General features: G+C 41.5%; 1 protein-coding gene across 1 annotated transcript in view; it reads left to right on the top strand.

Annotated features, from left to right (window-relative positions):
* The window catches only part of LOC110500599 (phospholipid-transporting ATPase ABCA1), a 223,800-nt gene that overhangs the window by 49,987 nt on the left and 146,679 nt on the right, over window positions 1-27,134 (top strand). Inside the window, exons 11-14 of the mRNA XM_036956518.1 lie at window positions 1,100-1,271; window positions 6,852-6,983; window positions 11,387-11,526; window positions 12,933-13,070. Of these exons, the coding sequence (XP_036812413.1) occupies window positions 1,100-1,271; window positions 6,852-6,983; window positions 11,387-11,526; window positions 12,933-13,070 (582 nt within the window). The remainder of the gene's footprint in view (window positions 1-1,099; window positions 1,272-6,851; window positions 6,984-11,386; window positions 11,527-12,932; window positions 13,071-27,134) is intronic.

Here is a 27,134-nt window from a genome sequence, read left to right as displayed (position 1 = left end):
TTACGAGCCAGGCCTAAACGCCCAACATCAGTGCCAAACCTCACTAATGCTCTTGAGGCTGAATGGAAGAAGGTCCCCGCAGCAATGTTCCAACATCTAGTGGAAAAGCTTCCCAAAAGAGTGAAGGCTGGTATAGCAGCAAAGGGGGAACAACTCCATATTAATTACCATGATTTGGAAATTATGTTTACGTCCCATGTTTCATGAGCTAAAATAAAAGATCCCCAAATTGTTCCATATGCACAAAAAGCTTATCTCTCTCAAATGTCATGCACACATTTGTTTACATCCCTGTTAGTGAACATTTATCCTTTGCCAAGATAATCCATACACCTGACAGATGTGGCATATCAAGTAGCTGATTGAACATTATGATCATTACACAGGTGCACATTGTGCTTGGGACAATTAAAGGCCACTCTAAAATGTGCAGTTTTGTCACACAACACAAAGCTACAGTTGTCTCAAATTTTAAGGGAGTATGCAATTGTCATGCTGACTGCAGGAATGTCCAACAGAGCTGTTGCCAAAGTATTGAATGTTCATTTCTCTACCATAATCCGTCGCCACCGTTGTTTTAGAGAATTTGGCAGTACGTCCAACCGGCCTCACAACCGCAGACCACGTGTAACCATGACAGCCTAGGACCTCATATGGATTCTTCACCTGCAGGATTGTCTGAGACCAGCCACTTGGACAGCAGTTGAAACTGAGGAGAATTTCTGTCTGTAATAAAGCCCTTTTTATGGGGAAAAAACAAATTCTGATTGGCTGGGCCTGGCTTCCCAATGGGTGGTGCGGTCCTGCCCAGTCATGTGAAATCCATATAGGTCCTAATGAATTTATTTCAATTGACTGATTTCCTTAAACAAGCTGTAGCTCAGTAAAATCGTTTGAATCATTGCATTTTGCATTTATATTTTTGTTCAGTATATTTATATACTGTGTGTGTGTGTATATATATATATATATATATATATATATAAACATCTAATTTCATGTATGCAATGTATTATTTACCATCTATACATGCATTTAAAGACACGTGACATTTGTCTAAAGCAGGATCATCTCTTTTTTTGTGTGTTTTATTTTAAAGATTATTTGGAAAAGCCACCACCCAATATGAAGGCAGGGGTCTCAATCAGGAACCTTGTGAAGATCTATAAAACGGGAAAAAAGCTTGCTGTGGATGGACTTAGTGTGGACTTCTACGAGAATCACATCACCTCTTTCCTTGGTCACAATGGCGCAGGAAAAACAACCACTATGTAAGTAAAATAATAATACAAATTGATTGAATTGATGTAGTACTTTCCCAGGTGCTCAAATATTTAACACTTGACATTATATGGAGGCAACTCACCTCATCCACTGCCAATGTGTAACCTGGTTGATGCCATGGCCCAGGAGCCATTTTGCCCCAGAAAGGTCAGCACACATCAGCTATAACAGTGGAGAGGTGAGAAGAGATCATACAAACTATCAGCTCTCCATGGTTACCACATTACATAGTGCTTTTCAGGGCCATAACACTGCTTACACAAAGTTGATTGTGTGTGTTGGTTTGTGCTGCAATCTGCCTGTCTACAACAGAGCCAATAGCAATATTAAACTCTTAGCTCTGCTGCATTAATCCTTTCATCAAAGAACTTTGGCATCGCTCTACTCTCATGGTGTTAGCAGTATGGCCACAGCGCAGGTTGAGGCAAGTCTTCTGAGAGTACAATAAAGTAAGTTAGCAGCAGTGCCGGGGTGTAAGGGGGAGTCATTTAATTGCTGGTCGAAAAACGAGTGCAAGAGGTTAGGTAAGGTTAAGATGGCACAAAATGAAGACAGTCAACAAGGCCAGAGAGTGAGTGAGGGAGAGGGAAAGAGAGAAAACAGGTGGGGAGATGAAGAGGATGAAGAGAGAGTGGGTGGGGACAGTGAGAACGAGGGAGAGAAAAAGAGAGAGAAAGATATAGATAGACAATGTGTGGGTAGAGGGAGAGAGAGAGAGAGAGAGAGAGAGAGAGAGAGAGAGAGAGAGAGAGAACTGAAGAAGACAACAGGTCTCAGCTGAGCAAGCGGAATGAAAGCCAGAACTGAAGCGAGGGAGCAAAGCATGACAAGTAAAGGGAAGGACGAGCAAGTGCTTAGTCACCATCAAATACCAGTTGAATGTTGTGTCCACAAAGCTCTTTGTGACTTTAAGTGTGGCAATACGATATCAAAGTCCACATAAAACTTTATTGCACATAAATTAAATGAAAGATTTGACCAACTTTTCATCCAAATGGCGCCGGAGGAGATGGCCGCCGTTTTACGGTCTCCTAACCAATTGTGCTATTATGTGTTTTTTTTTTGCGATATTTGTAAATTATTTTGTACATAATTTTTCTGCAACCGTATCTTACGGCAGAAAAGAGCTTCTGAATATCAGGACAGCAATCACTCACCTCGGATTAGACAAATATTTTTTCAACAACAACAACAACAGCAAGCAGAACTCACAAAATATTCTCCAAACACCCCACGGGGCAGACATCCCAATTATTCGCAAAAGGAAGAGATGCAGAGGAAGAAGAGCCGGATACTTCGTCCGGACCCGCAGAAGGCAACTAGGAAAGCTGCCGTTACCATCAATATTACTCGCCAACGTGCAATCATTGGACAATAAACTAGACGAGGTATGATCACGAATATCCTACCAACGGGACATCAAAAACTGTAATATCCTATGCTTCATGGAATTGTGGCTGAAAGACAACATGGATATTCAGCTTACGGGATACACTCTGCACCGGCAGGATAGAACAGCGCCCTCCGGTAAGACGAGGGGGGTATGTGCATATTTGTAAACAACAGCTGGTGCACGAAATCTAAGAAAGTCTCTAGATTTTGCTCGCCTGAAGTAGAGTATATTGTGATAAATTGCAGGCCACACTCCTTGCCTAGAGTTCTCAGCTATACTTTTCATGGCTGTTAATTTACCACCACAAACAGATGCTGGCACTAAGATTGTACTCAGTCAGCTGTATAAGGAAATAAGCAAACAGGAAACCACTCGCCCAGAGGCGGCGCTCCTAGTGGCCGGAGACTTTAATGCAGGGAAACTTAAATCAGTTCCACCAAATCTCTATCAACATGTTAAATGTGCAACCAGAGGGAAAAAAATTATAGATCACCTGTACTCCACACACGGAGACGCGTACAAAGCTCTCCCTCGCCCTCCATTTGGTAAATCCAACCACAACTCTATCCTCCTGATTCCGGCTTACAAGCTAAAATTAAAGCAGGAAGCACCAGTGACTCGGTCTATAAAAAAATGGTCAGGTGAGGCAGATGCTAAACTACAGGACTGTTGCTATCACAGACTGGAACATGTTCTGGGATTCTTCCGATGACATTGAGGAATACACCACATCAGTCACTGGCTTTATCAATAAGTGCATTGAGGACGTTGTTCCCACAGTGACTGTACATACATACCCCAACCAGAAGCCATGGATTACAGGCAACATTCGCACTGTGCTACAGGGTAGAGCTGACGCTTTCAAGGTGCGGGACTCTAACCCGGATGCTTACAAGAAATTCAGCTATGCCCTGCGACAAACCATCAAACAGGCAAAGTGTCAATACAGGGCTAAGATTGAATCATACTTCACCGGCTCCGACGCTCGTCGGATATGGCAGGGCTTGCAAACTATTACAGACTACAAAGGGAAGCACATCCGCGAGCTGCCCAGTGACACGAGTCTACCAGACGAGCTAAATCACTTCTATGCTCGCTTCGAGGCAAGCAACACTGAGGCATGCATGAGAGCATCAGCTGTTCCGGACAACAGTGTGATCACGCTCTCCGTAGACGACGCGAGTAAGACCTTTAAACAGGTCAACATTCACAAGGCTGCGGGGCCAGATGGATTACCAGGACGTGTGTTCCGGGCATGTGCTGACCAACTTGCAGGTGTCTTCACTGACATTTTCAACATGTCCCTGATTGAGTCTGTAATACCAACATGCTTAAAGCAGAACACCATAGTCCCTGTGCAGAAGAACACAAAGGCAACCTGAGTAATGACTACAGACCTCATGTCCGTAGCCATGAAGTGCTTTGAAAGGTTGTTCATGGCTCACATCAACACCATTATCCCAGAAACCCACTCCAATTTGCATACTGCCCAGACAGATCCACAGATGATGCATCTCGTTTGCACTCCACATGGCCCTTTCCTACCTGGACACCTATGTGAGAATGCTGTTCATTGACTACAGCTCAGTTTTCAACACCATAGTACCCTCAAAGCTCATCACTAAGCTAAGGAACCTGGGACTTAACACCTCCCTCTGCAACTGGATCATGGACTTCCTGATGGGCCGCCCCCAGGTGGTGATAGTAGGTAGCAACACATCTGCCATGCTGATCCTCAACACTGGAGCTCCCCAGGGGTGCGTGCTCTGTCCCCTCCTGTACTCCCTGTTCACCCACGACTGCATGGCCAGGCACGACTCCAACACCATCATTAAGTTTGCAGACGACACAACAGTGGTAGGCCTGATCACCGACAACGACGAGACAGCCTATAGGGAGGAGGTCAGAGACCTGGCCAGGTGGTGCCAGAATAACAACCTATCCCTCAACGTAACCAAGACTAAGGGGATGATTGTGGACTACAGGAAAAGGAGCGGTGTCCACATCACCAACAAACTAGAATGGTCAAAACACACCAAGACAAAGAGGGCACGACAAAGCCTCTTCCCCCTCAGGAAACTAAAAAGATTTGGCATGGGTCCTGAGATTATCAAAAGGTTTTACAGCTGCAACATCGAGAGCATCCTGACCGGTTGCATCACTGCCTGGTACGGCAATTGCTCGGCCTCCGACCGCAAGGCACTTCAGAGGGTAGTGCGTACGGCCCAGTACATCACTGGGGCAAAGCTGCCTGCCATCCAGGACCTCTACACCAGGCGGTGTCAGAGGAAGGCCCTGAAAATTGTCAAAGACCCCAGCCACTCCAGTCATAGACTATTCTCTCTACTACCGCATGGCAGGCGGTACCGGAGTGCCAAGTCTAGGACAAAAAGGCTCCTGAACACGTAACCAAATGGTTACCCGGACTATTTGCATTGTGTGCCACCCCCCAACCCCTCTTTTGCGCTGCTGCTTCTCTCTCTTTATCTTATATGCATAGTCACTTTAACTATACATTCATGTACATACTACCTCAATTGGCCCGACCAACCAGTGCTCCCGCACATTGGCTAACCGGGCTATCTGCATTGTGTCCCACCAGCCGCCAACCCCTCTTTTACGCTACTGCTACTCTCTGTTCATCATATATGCATAGTCACTTTAACCATACCCACATGTACATACTACCTCAATAAGCCTGACTAACCGGTGTCTGTATATAGCTTTGCTACTGTTATTTTCAAATGTCTTTTTACTGTTGTTTTATTTCTTTACTTACCTACACACACATACACACACACATTTTTCTTTCACACTATTGGTTAGAGCCTGTAAGTAAGCATTTCACTGTTGTATTCGGCGCACGTGACAAATAAACTTTGATTTGCACATTTGCACTCTATACTAAACAAATAATTGCACGCAACATGTCAATTTTGGTCCCAAGTTTGGTCCCATGTTTTTATTTCTCTCAAACTTTGTGCACAAATTTGATTACACCCCTATTAATGAGCATTTCTCATTTTCCAATATAATCCATCCACCTGACAGATTTGACATATCAAGAAGCGGAATAAAACAGCATGATCATTACACAAGTGCACCTTGTGCTGAGGACAATAAAAGTAGACCTTAAAATGTGCAGTTTTGTCACACAACACAATACCAGAGATGTCTCAAGTTTTGAGGGAGTGTGCAATTGGCATGCTGACTGCAGGAAGGTCCACCAGAGCTTTTGCCAGATCATTTCATGTAAATGTCTCTACCATAAGCTGCCTCCAACATCATTTTAGAGAATTTGGCAGTATGCCCAACTGGCCTCACAACCGCAGATCAAATGTAACCACGCCAGCCCAGGACCTCCACTTCCTACTTCTTCACCTGCGGAATCTTTTGAGGAGGAGGAGGGGGGTTGCTGAGGAGTATTCATGTCTGTAATATAGCCCCTTTGTGGGTGAAAACATTTCTGATTGGCTAGACCTGGCTGCCAAGTGGGTGGGGCTATGCCCTCCCAGGCCCACCCATGGCTGCACCCCTGACCAGGCATGTGAAATCCATAGATTATGGCCTAATTTATTTCAATTGACTGATTTCCTTATATGAACTATAACTCAGTAAAATCTTTGAAATTGTTGCCTATTGTGTTTATTTTTGTTCAGTATAGTTAATTGCACTCCAATTTCTTCTATAAATAATGATGTAGAAAGTTTACACATCTTGCTATTACTTCATGATGAGTTTGAAAGAAGACTAACTGCTAGTGGAAAGTGAGTGGGAATTGACGGGTTATAATGTTTTCACAAGCTGATTTAGATTTCATTCACTTTTTAAAGATGCTACTTCATTACCGCTGCAATGATGTAGCATGTCTAGCTTCACAATTGTATAGTCAGTGTGAATGTTATTGATTGATTAACCAACCATGATACAGGTTGTTGATTGGTTGTTTTCTACTGGGAAATTGACGTCTGTTCCTGCCACCACTTGTTACAGAATTTTATAATCCAAATGATGAAAATATGGTTATGTAAGATACATAAAATTATATTCTTGTTTGTAGATTAATTTACTTCCACCCAATGTGTTTTATGAAGGGTTTCAATTTGGTATCCAGGGATACGGAAGTAAAAATGACTTTCCCAGCACATTTTCTTGTTCTCCGCTTATCCTATAGGTCGATCTTGACGGGACTGTTCGCTCCAACTTCGGGGACCGCTCTCATAAATGGTTACGATATCCGCACGGACATGGACACCATTAGGAAGCATCTGGGAATGTGCCCTCAGCACAATGTCTTGTTCAATGAGTAAGTTGCATTCAACAGGTAAATCAATGTTGTTCAATCGCCTCTTCCATCACCTCTCAATATCGCAGTGGGCAAAACTGGTTGCAATGACGTCACTATGTCACGGTCAGGTTGTATACTGGTCATATAAGGGATAGTTCTAAATGTACTGGGGGTGGGGTCAGGTCCAACTCAAGGTGTCATGAAAGAAAATGCATCCCCCTCCCCAATGTAAAAAGTATTTTCACATGACCCTCCCCTACTGTAAAAAAAGAATCACACCACCCCCCTCATACTCATATACTTAACTCAAAATAATGTTTACAACCACAAATAACAATAACTGCAGCCATCCTCTGTTTATAAACGTGGATATTGTCTTTGGCACAGTCGATGCCATGCAGGGCTACTGACCAGAAGGTTGAGGGTTTGCTGTCCTGCTACTGTGCCTTTCTAGAACATTTTTATTTTTTATTTAACCTTTATTTAACCAGGTAGGCTAGTTGAGAACAAGTTCTCATTTACAACTGCGACCTGGCCAAGAAAAAGCAAAGCATTGCGACAAACAACAACACAGAGTTACACATGGAATAAACAAGCGTACAGTCAATAACACAATAGAAAAAAAGTCTATATACATTGTGTGCAAATGGCATGAGGAGGTAAGGCAATAAATAGGCCATAGTAGCGAAGTAATTACAAGCAAATTACAAGCAAATTAACACTGGAGTGATAGATGAGCAGATGGTGATGTGCAAGTAGAAATACTGGTGTGCAAAAGAGCAGAAAAGTAAATAAAAACAATATCTGGATGAGGTAGGTAGATTGGGTGTGTTATTTACAGATGGGCTATGTACAGCTGCAGCGATCATTTAGTTTCTAAGATAGCTGATGTTTAAAGTTAGTGAGGGAAGTCTCCATCTTCAGCGATTTTTGCAATTCGTTCCAGTCATTGGCAGCAGAGAACTGGAAGGAAAGGCGGCCAAAGCAGGTGTTGGCTTTGGGGATGACCTGTGAGATATACCTGCTGGAGCGCGTGTTGTTATCATGACCAGCGAGCTGAGATAAGGCGGAGCTTTACCTAGCATATACTTTTTGATGACCTGGAGCCAGTGGGTCTGGCGACGAATATGTAGCGAGGGTCAGCCGACAAGAGCATACAGGTCGCAGTGGTGGGTGGTATAAGGGGCTTTGGTGACAAAACGGATTGCACTGTGATAGACTGCATCCAGTTTGCTGAGTAGAGTGTTGGAAGCTATTTGGTAAATGACATCGCTGAAGTCGAGGATCGGTAGGATAGTCAGTTTTACGAGGGTATGTTTGGCGGCGTGAGTGAACGAGGCTTTGTTGCGAAATAGGAAGCCGATTCTAGATTTAATTTTGGATTGGAGATGTTTAATATGAGTCTGGAAGGAGAGTTTACAGTCTAGCCAGACACCTAGGTATTTGTAGTTGTCCACATATTCTAAGTCAGAACCATCCAGAGTAGTGATGCTAGTCGGTCGGGCGGGTGCGGGCGAATGCGGGCAGCGAACGGTTGAAAAAGATTTACGTGGTTTTACTAGCATTTAAGAGCAGTTGGAGGCCACGGAAGGAGTGTTGTATGGCATTGAAGCTCGTTTAGAGGTTAGTTAACACAGTGTCCAAAGAAGGGCCAGATGTATACAGAATGGTGTTGTCTGCGTAGAGGTGGATCAGGGAATCATTTGAGAAACCAAGGCTGTTGAGTCTGCTGATAAGAATACGGTGATTGACAGAGTCGAAAGCCTTGGCCAGGTCGATGAAGACGGCTGCACAGTACTGTCTTTTATCGATGGCGGTTATGATATCGTTTAGTACCTTGAGCGTGGCTGAGGTGCACCTGTGAGCAGCTCGAAAACCGGATTGCACAGTGGAGAAGGCACGGTGGGATTTAAAATGGTCAGTGATCTGTTTATTAACTTGGCTTTCAAAGACTTTAGAAAGGCAGGGCAGGATGGATATAGGTCTATAACAGTTTGGGTCTAGAGTGTCACCCCCTTTGAAGAGAGGGATGACCACGGCAGCTTTCCAATCTTTAGGGATCTCGGACGATAAGAAAGAGAGGTTGAACAGACTGATAATAGGGGTTGCAACAATGGCAGCGGATAATCTTAGAAAGAGAGGGTCCAGATTGCCTAGCCCAGCTGATTTGTACGGGTCCAGGTTTTGCAGCTCTTTCAGAACATCTGCTATCTGGATTTGGCTGAAGGAGAAGCTGGGGAGGCTTGGGCAAGTAGCTGCAGGGGGTGCGGAGCTGTTGGCTGGGGTTGGGGTAGCCAGGAGGAAAGCATGGCCAGTCGTAGAGAAATGCTTTTTGAAATTCTCAATTATCGTGGATTTATCGGTGTTGACAGTGTTACCTAGCCTCAGTGCAGTGGGTTATATAAACTGTCGAGAGTAGACCCACAACAGATCCAAATGGAATTAAATATTCTATTCACAGGGCTTTTGCGGCATTATTCAAATGAAATGTTCACTGCAGTTTACAGCCTAGAGTAGAATGTTGTACTCGCTTGAAAACAATAATGCAATTATTCATTGCATTGTGGTGTTGTAGGCTAGTCTATGTAGGATAATTGTATTGTCCCTAAAACAAGAACAATATTGGAGCTGCATATCTTCACCGTTCTTTCTTGTGCAATGGCCTCCATGATTATATAGAAAATTGGTGTAACTTTGAATGATTTTATGTGTGGTATGATGCTAGTTAGATATTGCAGATCTGGACAAAAGACCCACCTACCACCTTTGTCACTATGAATGATGGATAGACCGTTAGACTGGTAGACTATATTGACCTGTGGTATAGTTATCGTGTGGAAAAGCACAGTGCATAAGGGAAGTACCAGCAGACCTTGACATAGGGGAGACCCATGCAAGCAGGTGAGGAAATTTTGAAACGATGTAGTAAAACCTTCAAAAAGGTGAATGTAAACATGGAAAAAATTGTTCCCAATCAAAAACACAACCCTCCCCATAGCAACAAAAAAGGTTAGACAACCCCCCCCCCCTAGTTTGTTAATTGTTTACTAATAAACTAGTGAATGTACTAGAAAGATCAACAGCCACCTATCTAGCTAGTTGACTGCTGTGGCTAGACAAAAATGACTTGTTTTGAAAGTTAATTTTGAACATTCAATGAAACTGGTAAACATCCATGGCCGGCATTGTTGTCACCTTAACTGCTACATAACTTCTGAGTGATAGGAAGCAAGATTCCCATCACCAATCAGTCTACATCACTGCACACACACCCATCATTACTACGACAACTAGCTTAGCCATGTCAGCAAATGACTGCTGTCTGAATATACAGTACATATCTGATTTGGTCACTTGTAACTTGCTGTTTGGACAGACAGTAGTCCAAAATGCATTTGAAAAGCAAAACTGATTTGAGCATTAAGGCCTGCAGTGTGAACAAGGCTTTAGAGACCATCTGGATGTAATCTGCTTACATGACCTCTTCTCAACAGGATAAACATGTTAACATTTTCATTAAATGTGTCAAATTTTGCCCTGTGGGAGAGCCCACAGTTAATGTTGGACATATTCCAAATTCAATATCTACAGTAACTTGCATCTCAAATCCTTGCAATATTCTCTTCCTCCATCGTCTCCATTTTCAAAAATTAAACTAAGCTTCATTCTTTCCATCCACTTTCTTCCCTCTAATAGTGTCATTATTAACCATGATCCAGACTCACTGGCTGCCATTGTTAGATATGCCCTCTCATAACCGGGTTCTCTTCCATTTTCCCCTCTGCTGAGTGATCACCTGTGACCTCCGATGCCTCACGTCTCTTACATCATGATTATGACTGAGTACTAGCGAATTATGGCCATTAATATTTATCCCAACAGAACTGAAGTGTCTATATTTAAACTGGGGCTCTCAATATTAATGCGCACGGGAGGTAGACGCTAAAACGTACGCACAAATATGCCCGCCGGCGTTGCAGTCAAGATGATTCCACAGGAGTTTGTGACATCATGCTACGAATGGAGTCGGCTCGCTGGAGTGGAAACTGTGGTGTCAGAGTTGTGTGGATTGTATTAACGTGACAGATTGAGAGTTGATGATGAAGGTGCTTAGTAGGAACTAATAAGTCATCTTTGAATCATGAAGGACCATATACAATTGGGTAATTCATATCTTGTTAGAGGAGTCAAGTTAATTTGAAGCCTAGTTCAGGAGGGACTATCCCATGTAACTTGAAGTACACTGAAACAACATATAGAATCAAACTTTTTTCAATTATTATTGTCTCTGGAAATGCAGAAAATATTGGACAAAAAATGTGTACTTAGTGTTGATTTTGGCCTAATTTCACACACTTGCATTTTGGTATTCATTCTGTTGTTGATAAGTCAAATAATTGTTTCTTAATTGTATTTCTTAGCCTTACAGTAGAGGAGCACATCTACTTCTATGCCAGATTAAAGGGTCGAAGCCGTGATGAAGTGAAAACCGAGATGGACCAAATGATCAAGGATGTAGGGCTGCCGCACAAACGCAAGGAACTTGCCAAGAACCTGTCAGGTGTGTGTGTGTGCCCGTGCAAATATTTGTGTCCTTGGGATCTATATGTATCGAGGGATTACAATCATGCACAAATGTTGTAGTAGCTCTCTACCCCAGCCACCACTTGTCAAACCGAGTGTATGCACATACGTGCCTGTGTGTGCCTGTGGAAATGCACCTATGAATGTGTGTTAGGTGTATAATCCATTGTCTGGGGAGCAATAAATATCCTTGATAAATTGGCAACAGTCATGGGTTGCATGTGAACAAAATCCCTGAAATAGAACTTTCAAGGTACGTCTAGTCTGATACTTCCACAACACATGACACATTCACAACAGCTCCCAGTGTCATCCTCTTATGTAGCTGTCTGTCATATATCAATTTCACGCTGGACAAAAGACAATAAAACATGTTCACACACTCTGTCTGACACATGCACACATACATGACCAGTCTTACATCAAAACATATGGATTCCTCATAACCATGTACAGACCTGTTGCATTGCACAATGTCTCATATCTACTGCTGAGATGTCTATGATGTCTACGGTAAAGTTTTTACACTGATGCACAATCAGGTTTCTTCACCATTTGTGTACCTGCTTGTTATAAAGGCTCAATAATGGTATGAGCAATACATGGAAGGTGTGATATTCACACTGGCAATAACACTGTAGCCATCAAAAGTAGAAATGTTACACGTATCTGTTTCATGTACTTGTTGTTCTATCTGCGACAAAATGTCAAACGGACCATTAGCTACATACCTTGCCAATTCTATGACACAGTATTTTCCCATCCTTATTGAGAAAGAGCCCTGGTGGTTTTGATTTCAACCAAAAACTTAACCTTTATGAAAAGAAAAAGCTGATAAACTGTAAGTGTTATCCTGAACACTCAAACACAGTAAAGGAAGAAATTGATCAGAATGAACAGCGATATACGCTTTTGAAATGTCAAAATCGATCAGCCCTATTCTTTGGTAAATTCTAGTTTTAATTTCATTCTGTGGGTTCTCATTCCTTCCCTGTATTGATCAATAAGGTCATTGATTAGCTAGGAAGTCGACACACCTGGTTTTCAGACTCTCATTTAAAGGAAAGAAAAGAAAACCTGCAGAGGTTGATTTGGAATTGGGCCTGTATGTTCTCTGAAGGGCACATGAAGTCCTATCCTATTGGTACTTATTTCCCTATACCTATCCATTTTTTTACGGTCCACACAAGTGCTAGGGTGTATGGGTCAGAGGTCGTTTTGGAATTGGGATGTGTTTCCTTTGAAGGGGGCAGGAAGTGTGTCCTTTGAAGGGGGCAGGAAGTGTGTCCTTTGAAGGGAGCAGGAAGTGTGTCCTTTGAAGGGAGCAGGAAGTGTGTCCTTTGAAAGGGGTAGAAAGTGACCAAACGTAAACTGTATCCTCAGGGGGAATGCAAAGGAAACTGTCGGTGGCCATCGCATTCGTGGGAGGATCCAACATCGTCATCCTGGATGAACCCACAGCAGGGGTGGATCCGTATGCCCGGAGAGGGATATGGGAACTTCTGTTGAAGTACAAAAAAGGTATGGGATCTGTCGGTCGAATTACAAATCCAATACCAAACCACTGTTGAGCTCCTGACTATAGACTATGTATGATGTTGACTTGAAGTATATTTATTATGGGTCTTATCTCTGAACACATTTCTAAGGTTACAGGAATACCCAGAGTTAAATACAACTAAAACATCCCGAGTGACAAAAAACAAATCAAGGTTGATAATTTGGCTGTAGGAGGGCCCTATGATGCTTACAGTTGAAAAAATGTAACATTTACTAAATTGCATCCTGTACAGATCCTAAACAAAAGTAAAATAATGATCTTACATGGTGCATCTCCTTAGACCCAGATGTATATCTTAGTAGTATTGTTGTGTTTTAGTATGATTATTGTGGCATCAGTAGCCTCTGAAACACTAGAAACATGTCCAGTCATCTGAGACCACACTGGTCCCCTACACAAGCATGCTGTAAGCCATCCATGCAAGTACATAACTTGAAATATTTTTGGGGCATATTCTGTAAGATGTAGTGATTTTGTAGACAATAAGGAACTGAGAAACAACATCTAGCCTGACATAGAGGTAGTTTTGTAAGTGTTGCAAAAAAGGCAGTGATGGGATTAAAGGGTTGCTAAACTGAGACATAGCACCACATTCATCTATTGATAGACAAGTTAGATTGTTTCCCTTCCAAATTCTGCAAATATGGCCATCAAATACTTAGACTAACTTTGATGTTCCCTCTACCCATCAAAATAACTACATTAAATATAGTACAAAAAAAAGAAGTGGTTTACGAGTTCAGAATATTGCCATTGACGACCATTCATTTTATGGTAAAGTAAGATAAGAAGTTATCTCTCCAGGTTTAGCCAGAAAGAACAAACAAATATTACTAATAGTAAGTTAGAGGTTCTCCATACATAAAAATATATACAGTGCCTTGCGAAAGTATTCGGCCCCCTTGAACTTTGCGACCTTTTGCCACATTTCAGGCTTCAAACATAAAGATATAAAACTGTATTTTTTTGTGAAGAATCAACAACAAGTGGGACACAATCATGAAGTGGAACGACATTTATTGGATATTTCAAACTTTTTTAACAAATCAAAAACTGAAAAATTGGGCGTGCAAAATTATTCAGCCCCTTTACTTTCAGTGCAGCAAACTCTCTCCAGAAGTTCAGTGAGGATCTCTGAATGATCCAATGTTGACCTAAATGACTAATGATGATAAATACAATCCACCTGTGTGTAATCAAGTCTCCGTATAAATGCACCTGCACTGTGATAGTCTCAGAGGTCCGTTAAAAGCGCAGAGAGCATCATGAAGAACAAGGAACACACCAGGCAGGTCCGAGATACTGTTGTGAAGAAGTTTAAAGCCGGATTTGGATACAAAAAGATTTCCCAAGCTTTAAACATCCCAAGGAGCACTGTGCAAGCGATAATATTGAAATGGAAGGAGTATCAGACCACTGCAAATCTACCAAGACCTGGCCGTCTCTCTAAACGTTCAGCTCATACAAGGAGAAGACTGATCAGAGATGCAGAAAAGAGGCCCGTGATCACTCTGGATGAACTGCAGAGATCTACAGCTGAGGTGGGAGACTCTGTCCATAGGACAACAATCAGTCGTATATTGCACAAATCTGGCCTTTATGGAAGAGTGGCAAGAAGAAAGCCATTTCTTAAAGATATCCATAAAAAGTGTTGTTTAAAGTGTGCCACAAGCCACCTGGGAGACACACCAAACATGTGGAAGAAGGTGCTCTGGTCAGATGAAACTAAAATTGAACTTTTTGGCAACAATGCAAAACGTTATGTTTGGCGTAAAAACAACACAGCTCATCACCCTGAACACACCATCCCCACTGTCAAACATGGTGGTGGCAGCATCATGGTTTGGGCCTGCTTTTCTTCAGCAGGGACAGGGAAGATGGTTAAAATTGATGGGAAGATGGATGGAGCCAAATACAGGACCATTCTGGAAGAAAACCTGATGGAGTCTGCAAAAGACCTGAGACTGGGACGGAGATTTGTCTTCCAACAAGACAATGATCCAAAACATAAAGCAAAATCTACAATGGAATGGTTCAAAAATAAACATATCCAGGTGTTAGAATGGCCAAGTCAAAGTCCAGACCTGAATCCAATCAAGAATCTGTGGAAAGAACTGAAAACTGCTGTTCACAAATGCTCTCCATCCAACCTCACTGAGCTCGAGCTGTTTTGCAAGGAGGAATGGGAAAAAATGTCAGTCTCTCGATGTGCAAAACTGATAGAGACATACCCCAAGCGACTTACAGCTGTAATCGCAGCAAAAGGTGGCGCTACAAAGTATTAACTTAAGGGGGCTGAATAATTTTGCACGCCCAATTTTTCAGTTTTTGATTTGTTAAAAAAGTTTGAAATATCCAATAAATGTCGTTCCACTTCATGATTGTGTCCCACTTGTTGTTGATTCTTCACAAAAAAAATACAGTTTTATATCTTTATGTTTGAAGCCTGAAATGTGGCAAAAGGTCGCAAAGTTCAAGGGGGCCGAATACTTTCGCAAGGCACTGTGTATATTATAATAAAAATGATTGTTGATGCTTTCAAAAATCTATGTTTTCGATTGGTCAAGTTTATACACTTTTGATATTTCAGACAAAGTATTACTTCCTTTCAGATTTAAATACACAGCATGTACAAAAGTATGTGGACACCTGCTTGTCAAACATCTCCTTCCAAAATCAGGGGCATTAATATGGAGTTGGTCCTCCTCTGGTGCTATAACAGCCTCCACTCTTCTGGAAAGGCTTTCCACTAGAAAGCATTGCTGCAGGGACTTGCTTCCATTCAGCCACAAGAGCTCAGGGTCAGGGCTCTAAGCAGACCAGTCAAGTTTTTCCACATTGATCTCCACAAACCATTTCTATATGTACCTCGCTTCGTGAGCGGGGCATTGTCATTCTGAAACAGGAAAGTGCCTTCTCCAAACTGTTGCCACAAAGTTGGAAGCACAGAATGGTCTAGAAAGTCATTGTATGCTGTAGCGTTAAGATTTCCCTTCACTGGATCTAAGGGGCCTAGCCCGAACCATGACAAACAGCCCCAGACCATTATTTGTCCTCCACCAAACTTTATAGTTGGCACTATGCATTCGGGCAGGTGGTGTTCTCCTGGCATCCGCCAAACCCAGATTTGTCAGTTGGACTGCCAAATTGTGAAGCATGATTCATCACTCCTGAGAATGCGTTTCCACTGCTCCAGAGTGCAATGGCAGCGAGCTTTACTCCACTCCAGCTGACGCTTGGCATTGCGCATGGTGATCTTAGGCTTGTGTGTGGCTGTTCGGCCTTGGAAACCAATTTCATGAAGATCCCAACGAACAGTTATTGTGCCGACGTTGGTTCCAGAGGCAGTTTGGAACTTGGTAGTGGGTGTTGCAACCAAGGACAGATAAAAAAAATTCGCACTACCTGCTTCAGCACTCAGCGGTCCTGTTCTGTAAGCTTGTGTGGCCTACCACTTCATGGCTGAGCCATTGTTGCTCCTAGACGTGCCTGAAATAACTCAAATTACAGAAGTGGCTTTCTTACCATAACATGTTCATACCATTGAAGCCCATAAGATTGTTCTACAAACTGATTAATTTCATGATCAGGGACATATTACAAGTATTTCTGAGGGTAATAAAAAAAAAAAAACATTTGGATCTAACACTTGGGTCTCAAATGGTTTTAATGAACACTCTAGTTCAATTAGCACTTCATTTATTTGGTTTTAAAGACCCGTTTTTCACCCTTTGGGCGGCAATGATGCAACTGTCTTCCCAGTCTACGGTTTTGTCATGTAGACCAATAGTGATGACTAGATGACAGCGACAATAAGGCATCTGAGACGCATCCAATTCGATAACACAGTTAACACACTCATTAATTGTTGACATTCAACTGCTTGTCACATTGTAGCCTGCAATTTTGCTGTTTGCCAAGGCTAGACAATGACTGAAAGGCAAGATATGGACATTATAATAACACATTTCCTACAGATGTCAAAGTGTTTAATGTGCATCGAGTGGCATTTCGTCCTCGCTATGTCATTAGCAGTGTTCTTTCTAATCAAGTCCGATTCAGAGCTTGAGATAACTCTCGTTTAATGAGAACATTCACATCCATAATAGTTAAGTGAGTCATACTGTATCAGGTCTTATTGGCACCACAATGTTGATAATGGTGCTAAAGTTGATCACTGGAACAAATTGCATTGAGAGTGTATTTGTTTGAAACAAAACCAAGGTTATATATTGCATTTTTTATTTCCTTCGCTAATTGTTTTGCTGTTTCTAGACTAAGTGTGCAGAGAATGTCCATGTTTCGGGTTGTTTGAACGGCTATTGGTTCTGTTGTTATACTTTTGTTGTTTGTCTTTCTGACAGGATAAAACCATTAAACAGTTTACATTATCGTCTGAAAAAGGGAAGTGCTTTAAGGCTGAAACTTAAGATAAGCTTGAGTAACTCAGACTTTTGGTTAAGTTACAGGTTTCAGCCCTTAAATCTTGATTGTTCAAAGTATTTCATTGATAAGGATGTATATTATATTGTTATGCTAATTGTTTTACTAGGAAATTGTATCTTATTCTCAAAGGTTCCCATTGGTCAGTCTCAGTGATATTGACAGCGAGTAATTGACGACTTTCACACAGTTCTTTTGAAGTAGCCTTACTTGTAACTGTAGATAGTTAATTAGAAAGTACATTCTATTTTCTATGTTCAATAGGCACTAATGTTGTCCTGGGCCTCTTTCTCATGTAGACATTTGGGTCCTCAGAATACATACCATGTTCGCTTTTAGTTATTCCTCAGAAGATCTCTTACACTCTGTAGAAGATCTTTGCTGATCTATGAGCTTCTTTGTTTTCTTCAAAAAACATATGGGGGATTTAATACATTCCAGTTAAACTTGTGCTGAGAGCACTTGACATTCCCCTATATGAATTGTAGATGTGTTAAAGAGTGACTGCCTTTAAAAAGCAACAAATCCCTTTGAAAACGGCTTATGTGGCAGCAATATGAGTCAGAAACAGTTATTCTAGTGTCAAAATTGACTACAAAGTGTTAAGAGGATAATGTTGGTCATAAAGTCAGTCTTGTCTTAAACAGAGTTTGGAACATCTGTCCGTCACAACGGGGGGGGGGGGGGGGGGGGGGGGGGTGGTATGATATTTATGCCTCTGTAACTTTCTCGCTCATCATTATCATTATTCACGATTATCTGTAATCATGTTAGCATCCACATTAATGTAGTAGTAGTAAAAGTGACTCCAAAATGACACAATACATGATGTACCATTCAATTCTATTGATCACAACATAATCCAAAACCAAAACAAATTGCAAATGCACAAGCGGGATGTAGTCACAAGAGTGATGTAGTCATTATGTGATGTAGTCACAAGCGGGATGTAGTTACAAGTGTGACGTAGTCACAAGTGTGATGTAGTCATTGTGTGATAGGAATATGGGTACAAATAATACACTTTTGACTACTTTAATGAACTATAAGTGAATTTCTCCAAATACATATGAAGCCTTCAAACTAGATACATAAAGTGATTTAATTTCTAAACAGTAAATAATATACTGTATGTATGAAAATACCCTAAAATAAAAGGTGTACTGTCACCTCATATGAAACATTTGATCTCAAATCCAACATTTTGGAGTATAGAGCCAAATAAAAAAAAATATCTTTCCAAATAAATACGGAGGGGAGTGTAAATATGGGTATACATACAGCAGGGGTTCTTAAACTCTGTCAGCCTGGGACCCAAATTAGAAATTCTGTGTTTTCCTGGGATCCAAGCTTAGGAAAATATGCAACTATACGTAAATATCGGTACATTTCATTGCCCTTATGCCAAAAAATGCAATATAGACAAAACCAAATAACAATGAAATACCCAGAAATATATTTTCATGTTTATTTTTCCCCATTAAAAACACTCTTACATACCTGTCTAGGTTGGAACTGTTGCTGTTAAAATTCAATAAATAATTTAATTCTGCACTGGAATAAACAGATTAATCACATCACACAGATGTATAACAGAACACACACACACACACAGGCTTTTTGATCGTGCAACCCTAAGTAACAGTACAGATAAAAAAATCTGGCCTACTGTACATCTTACTGTATAAATTATTCTTGATAGAAAGTCTAGGTTGGAACTGTTGCTCTTAAAATACATATTTTTTATTCTGAACTGGAATAAACTGATTGATCACATCACACAGATGTAGACCAGAAAACACACACATACACACAGTCCTAATGAGAGGTGTGTGGCTGGTTGAAGTTTTCAACAAGCGGGTCTATTCTGGGCTGTTTTTTACAGTGTAGCACTGAGGTCATGCTCAGCATTGACACTGTTTCTGTACTTGTTCTTTAAGTATGTCAGAGTTAAGAACCTTGACTCGCATGGGTACAGTGGGGCAAAAAAGTATTTAGTCAGCCACCAATTGTGCAAGTTCTACCACTTAAAAAGATGAGAGAGGCCTGTAATTTTCATCATAGGTACACTTCAACTATAACAGACAAAATGTTAAGAAACAATCCAGAAAATCACATTGCAGGATTTTTTATGAATTTATTTGCAAATTATGGTGGAAAATAAGTATTTGGTCACCTAAAAACAAGCAAGATTTCTGGCTCTCACAGACCTGTAACTTCTTCTTTAAGAGGCTCCTCCGTCCTCCACTCGTTACCTGTATTAATGGCACCTGTTTGAACTTGTTATCAGTATAAAAGACACCTGTCCACAACCTCAAACAGTCACACTCCAAACTCCACTATGGCCAAGACCAAAGAGCTGTCAAAGGACACAAGAAACAAAATTGTAGACCTGCACCAGGCTGGGAAGACTGAATCTGCAATAGGTAAGCAGCTTGGTTTGAAGAAATCAACTGTGCGAGCAATTATTAGGAAATGGAAGACATACAAGACCACTGATAATCTCCCTCGATCTGGGGCTCCACGCAAGATCTCACCCCGTGAGGTCAAAATGATCACAAGAACGGTGAGCAAAAATCCCAGAACCACATGGGGGGACCTAGTGAATGACCTGCAGAGAGCTGGGACCAAAGTAACAAAGCCTACCATCAGCAAGGGCATTGAAGATGAAACGTGGCTGGGTCTTTCAGCATGACAATGATCCCAAACACAACAGCCCCAAAACATCACTGCTCTAGAGGAGATCTGCATGGAGGAATGGGCCAAAATACCAGCAACAGTGTGTGAAAACCTTGTGAAGAATTACAGAAAACGTTTGACCTGTAGGTAGGTTGCACTGGAGTCAGAACGGATTGTTCAGAGCTTCTGCTCTTTTCTGTAACCTATAGGGCACACAATATATGGTCTATACTTGGCATGTACAGTTAGTTTCTCACTTCTTGGTGGAACAAATTGGGATATAGGGAAGGGGAATGGGCAGGTTATATGCAAATAAAATACTGTACTATTTAGTAAAAAAAAGTAGTGTTTTGCAGACATTACTGTAGTATTTACTGCAGAGTTTTTTTGCAGTTAATACTGCATTTTTTCTATAGTACTCTACAGTATTCTACAACATTCTATAGTACAGTATGTACTACATATGATCGAGGTATATTACAGTGTGTAGCATAGTATTCTACAGTATACTACAGAATTATATAGTAAGTACTGTAGTATTTTTTTCCTGTGGGCAGTCCCATGTGATTCGTTACTACTGACGTGGCTAATTTTGCATGGCTGTTCGTGCTCACTGTTGATTTCAAGGGATTGCATTGGTTTACAGGGAGAAATAATAAAAACACACTGCATGATGGAAGTTGGGAGTAAAATAAATGTGTTTGTTTGGTGTGCAGTCCACAAAGGTATACTGATTGATGGTGTGTTGTGGTGCATTACAACACAAAGTGATAGATCAAAGTAGTGGATTATGCAGGTAAATCTCCTGTGCTGTGACTGCATACAACATGGTGCCGGAGATCTGAAATCCTGCTTTTCTTGTAGGCCTACATCAAATGGAGGGATTTAGACTTTCATACACTTTAACAGCAGCAAGATATTGTTCATTGACAAGCAAATTGAGGTGTGTATACTTAGGCTGAAGGAAGCTCATAGTACTGCCTTGCTAAGGCTGGACCCTAATTTACAGAATTCATATTCTGAACATTTTCACTCCTCTTCAGACGTCACCTATCACCTAAACTCTAAACCAGCCCATCGTCACCCATCCTCCTCAACCCTATACCCTTGTCTAGTCAAGCATCAAACTTGACAAGGTGAGGTCTGGGAGAGGTCTGAGGAGAAGGAATGACAATGTTTTTAATATGTATTCCATCCTAACTAGATCAATAATGTGGGCACTTTCTATACCTGAACTTTACCTGTTTCATTAAATGAGAAACGGATAACCTGCCTGAAGTGTTGCATGTTAATACAGCTATTTTTATTACTAAGCCACTAACTAAGACTGACATTCAACACACTCCTCAGCAGCTCTTCACTAATTGATGCCCATTAAAGGGTCTATGTTTAGAAACATTACTTGAACATAGTTTTGAGGTTGTCTAATTATTTTACTTCAAACAGGCTGTACATAAAGAGAATGCTCAGTAAACGTTCTGTTTATCCCATCTAGATAGAACATTTTAATTGATATAAGATGGAAGTTAAAGATGAGTTGGAAGGATAGGGGTTCTTAGTGTTTTGAGAGTGTTGAGTTAGAGCACAATAGTGTGGAGTCTCTCTTGCCACACCTCCACTACAGTCAAACTCTAATCTCTCTCAGTTCAAGGCACCTATGTGTACATAACTAATATACTTACTGTTTATACTGTATACAAGCATTTCTTAAAGTATGGGTCGCGACCCAAAGGATCTGTTAATGGTGTGTCGCAACGTAAATGTATAATTATATAATTAATTACTGGAATTGATTTGGCCAAGTGCAACTGCGCTCTCGGTTCAGTGCGCTCTCTGCTTATCAGCAGTCTGCTCAGTTTGGCAGCTGCGCGAGTGTGAGAGGGAGATGTCCGCGTTCTTCGCGGTTTACCGGATCTCTTCTGCAGTTTTCTTGAAGATCACTCCGCGACACACGCTGCGACGCGCTGTTAGCCACTGACTTGTCATTCCCACTCGCCGGTCACTCACCGCTGTCAAGAAATGGCCTCATGCTAGCTACGTGTTCTGACTGAGCTCAAGCGCAAATACAGTGATGACTTTTTGTCTCTTTCATATAAACTTTGAGAAATAACGAGGAGCGCCCACACTCTGTTTTGTGTGTGGAAGTGCTTAGTAATGAGTCTCTCAAAACGAACAAATTAATAAATCGACACATCCTGACCAAACATCCTTGCACAACATGACGGTAAACCCAGGGAGTTCTTTCAGAATGGGGCCGAATGTTTCAGGAAACAGTGCTTCGAAAGTGTAAAAGTAAGTCAACTAGCATGGCATTGTTGTCATTTTATAACAGGTGAAATAAGCAGAAATAACGGAGTACTAACTCTCATAGTAGTAGATGTGAGTTTCTCTTTTAAACCATCCCCTGGCCTTGTAACGTTACAGAGGCTATAGCTAACGTTAGCCAAAGCAAGCTAACTAGCTACTGATAGTGCAACCCCAAGAAACAGTACAGATGTTGAAGAAATATCAGGCCTACTGTACATTTTACTGTAGATATTATTGTTGAAAACAAGTGTAGGTTGGATCTGTTGCTGTTACAAGTAATAATTTTCATTCTGAACTGGAATAAACTGATTGAAGCAAGATGCTTTTTGAGATAAACACTCACACAGTTCTGGGTTGCTCATCTGCAGCAGGAAACAGTCTCCTGCCTGACTGAGAAGTAGTAGATGTTCCCATCCAGTTTGACACCACACACAGTGGGGCAAAAAAGTATTTAGTCAGCCACCAATTGTGCAAGTTCTCCCACTTAAAAAGATGAGAGAGGCCTGCAATTTTCATCATAGGTACACTTCAACTATGACAGACAAAATGAGAAAAAGAAATCCAGAAAATCACATTGTATGATTTTTAATGAATTTATTTGCAAATGATGGTGGAAAATAAGTATTTGGTCAATAACAAAAGTGCATCTCAATACTTTGTTATATACCCTTTGTTGGCAATGACAGAGGTCAAACGTTTTCTGTAAGTCTTCACAAGGTTTTCACACACTGTTGCTGGTATTTTGGCCCATTCCTCCATGCAGATCTCCTCTAGAGCAGTGATGTTTTGGGGCTGTTGCTGATCAACACGGACTTTCAACTCCCTCCAAAGATTTTCTATGGGGTTGAGATCTGGAGACTGGCTAGGCCACTCCAGGACCATGAAATGCTTCTTACGAAGCCACTCCTTCGTTGCCCGGGCGGTGTGTTTGGGATCATTGTCATGCTGAAAGACCCAGCCACGTTTCATCTTCAATGCCCTTGCTGATGGAAGGAGGTTTTCACTCAAAATCTCACGATACATGGCCCCATTCATTCTTTCCTTTACACGGATCAGTCGTCCTGGTCCCTTTGCAGAAAAACAGTCCCAAAGCATGATGTTTCCACCCCCATGCTTCACAGTAGGTATGGTGTTCTTTGGATGCAACTCAGCATTCTTTGTCCTCCAAACACGACGAGTTGAGTTTTTACCAAAAAGTTATATTTTGGTTTCATATGACATTCTCCCAATCTTCTTCTGGATCATCCAAATGCTCTCTAGCAAACTTCAGACGGGCCTGGACATGTACTGCTAAAGTAGGGCGACACGTCTGGCACTGCAGGATTTGAGTCCCTGGCGGCGTAGTGTGTTACTGATGGTAGGCTTTGTTACTTTGGTCCCAGCTCTCTGCAGGTCATTCACTAGGTCTCACCGTGTGGTTCTGGGATTTTTGCTCACCTTTCTTGTGATCATTTTGACCCAACGGGGTGAGATCTTGCGTGGAGCCCCAGATCGAGGGAGATTATCAGTGGTCTTGTATGTCTTCCATTTCCTAATAATTGCTCCCACAGTTGATTTCTTCAAACCAAGCTGCTTACCTATTGCAGATTCAGTTTTCCCAGCCTGGTGCAGGTCTACAATTTTGTTTCTGGTGTCCTTTGACAGCTCGTTGGTCTTGGCCATAGTGGAGTTTGGAGTGTGACTGTTTGAGGTTGTGGACAGGTGTCTTTTATACTGATAACAAGTTCAAACAGGTGCCATTAATACAGGTAACGAGTGGAGGACAGAGGAGCCTCTTAAAGAAGAAGTTACAGGTCTGTGAGAGACAGAAATCTTGCTTGTTTTATAGGTGACTTATTTTCCACCATAATTTGCAAATAAATCCTACAATGTGATTTTCTGTATTTTTTTATCTTGTTTTGTCTGTCATAGTTGAAGTGTACCTATGATGAAAATTACAGGCCTCTCTCATGTTTTTAAGTGGGAGAACTTGCACAATTGGTGGCTGACTAAATACTTTTTTGCCCCACTGTATATATATTATCAAGAAACCTCAAAACGAATCCAATTAACAACCCAAATGGTACTGTGAAAGTAATCCAAATGCAATCTATATGTACTTTGAATGAATTTACAGAAGATATACTAAGAATGATATGTAGAACAGTAGATATATTAGATATACACTAGATTTCAGTGCATTAGGAAATTATACCGACCACTTGACTTTTTCCACATTTTGTTACTTTACAGCCTTATTCTAAAATTGATTTTTTTTCAAATCCCCCTCATCAATCTACACACCAATACCCCATTATGACGAAGCATAATACCCCATTATCCATCTTGACGAAGCATAAACCGTAATTTGGATTTTTTTGCAAAGTTATTAAAAATAAAACGTTGAAATATCACATTTAAGTATTCAGTATTCAGTATCACATTTAAGTATTCAGTACTTTTTTGAAGCACCTTACAGCGATTACAGCCTCAAGTCTTCTCGGGTATGACGCTACAAGCTTGACACACCAGTGTTTGGGGAGTTTCTCCCATTCTTCTCTGAAAATCCTATCAAGCTCTTTCAGGTTGGATAGAGAGCATCGCTGCACAGCTATTTTCAGGTCCCTCCAGAGATTTTCGATCGTGTTCAAGTCCGGGCTCTGGCTGGACCTCTCAAGGACATTCAGAGATGTCTCAATCCTGACTAGTCTCCCAGTCCCTGCAGCTGAAAAACATCCCCACAGCATGATACTGCCACCACCATGGTTCACCGTAGGGATGCTGCTAGGTTTCCTCCAGACATGGCGCATTCAGGCCAAAGAGTTCAATCTTGGTTTCATCAGACCAGAGAATCTTGTTTCTCATGGTCTGAGGGTCTTTAGATGCTTTTGGCAAATTCCAAGCGGGCTGTCATATGCCTTTTACTGAGGAGTGGCTTCCGGCTGGCCGCTCTTCCATAAAGGCCTGATTGGTGGAGTGCTGCAGAGATGGTAGTCCTTCTGGAAGATTCTCCCATCTACACGGATGAACTCTAGAGCTCTTTCAGAGGGACCATCGGTTTTTTAGTCACCTCCATGATCAAGGCCCTTCTCCCCCGATTGCTCAGTTTGGTCGGGCGGCCAGCTCTAGGAAGAGTCTTGGTGGTTCCAAACTTCTTCCATTTAAGAATGATGGCTGCCACTGTGCTCTTGGGGATCTTCAATGGTGCAGATTTTTTTGGGTACCCTTCCCCAGATCTGTGCCTCAACACAATCCTTCGACCTCATGGCTTGGTTTTTGCTCTGACATGCACTGTCCACTGTGGGACCTTATATAGACAAGTTGGTTTCTTTCCAAATCATGTCCAATCAATTTAATTTACCACCGGTGGACTCCAATCAAGTTGTAGAAACATCTCAAGGATGATCAATGGAAACAGGATGCACCTGAGCTCAATTTCATAGCAAAGGGTCTGAATACTTATACAGGAAATACGTTTTTGTGTTTTTATAAATTTGCAAACATTTCTAAAAACCTTTTTTCGCTTTGCGGTTAGGGGGTATTGTGTGTAGATTGATGAGGGGGGGGGGGGGGGAATAATAAGAATAAGGCTGCAATGTGACAAAATGCGGAAAAAATCAAGGGGTGTGAATACTTTCCGAAGGCACTGTAGGTTCAAACAAGAGCTTAGCATAACACAGTGATAATTCTGTGGCAGAACTCTGCGGCAGAGAAAAATTTAGAAGCCCAGAGGGTGAGAGGGCATAAGAGATGGGAGGAAAAACTGTTTGGTTCTCGATTTCTCCGAAAGAAAGAGCATAGTGTTACGTGAGGCTATGGTTAAGACTTCTGTGTGTGTCCTTATCCCAGGGATAATGCGACCTGTGGGGATACAAATTGAACTAGCTCGGAAGGAGAAAATGCCACGCTCAGCAGATAACCCTGACCTTTTGTAATAATGACAGCAAATCTTACCCTCCAAAATGCTCTAAAAATCCAGCCGGTCAGCTAATCAAGAGAGAATGTGTATCATATCATGGAACTGTATGTCCGAGTGTACAATGCGCTTCTTCTACTTGTGGCTGTTACTGTTTCAACTGAGATAGAATTAATTCTCCTGGTGAAGGACTTCATTGCCAATATTATGCAGATAAAATGCTCAATACCACAAGACACCACGTTGTACATCTTACTTTTACTCTTGTCGTTATCTTGTAACATAGGGGTTACTGGTTTTCCCACTGTTGTTTTACACAATGGTTGCATGCAGTGTTCTCTTCTAATTTCACGTCAGTTTAGCAGTATTAATGTATGTAGCCTGTAACTTCAATATTTCTTCTTAAAATGAAAATATCCTGGTACCCTTCAATCAAGCCACTTCAAAGCAAATCTTTAAGTCCTAATCTTCCTTGCGTTTCAGGGTTTTGATAATGTTCTGAAATGTGGCAAAATCAACAATAACCGAGACACATTTTAATGCTGCCACCATTCACACTGTGACCTAACGACATCCAGCTAGATGACCATTCTGTGACTTCATCACATATCTCATGTCTACTTCCTGATTGACTGGGAATGTGCTGATTAGTATGTGTTAGTTCAGGGTGCATGATATGACCCTCCACTCCCCCTGTGAA

The sequence above is a fragment of the Oncorhynchus mykiss genome, chromosome 21, assembly GCF_013265735.2.
Source record: "Oncorhynchus mykiss isolate Arlee chromosome 21, USDA_OmykA_1.1, whole genome shotgun sequence".
NCBI classification, from domain to species: domain Eukaryota; kingdom Metazoa; phylum Chordata; class Actinopteri; order Salmoniformes; family Salmonidae; genus Oncorhynchus; species Oncorhynchus mykiss.
Note: the sequence above shows the minus strand (reverse complement) of the source record. Positions and strands in the feature narration are given on the sequence as shown.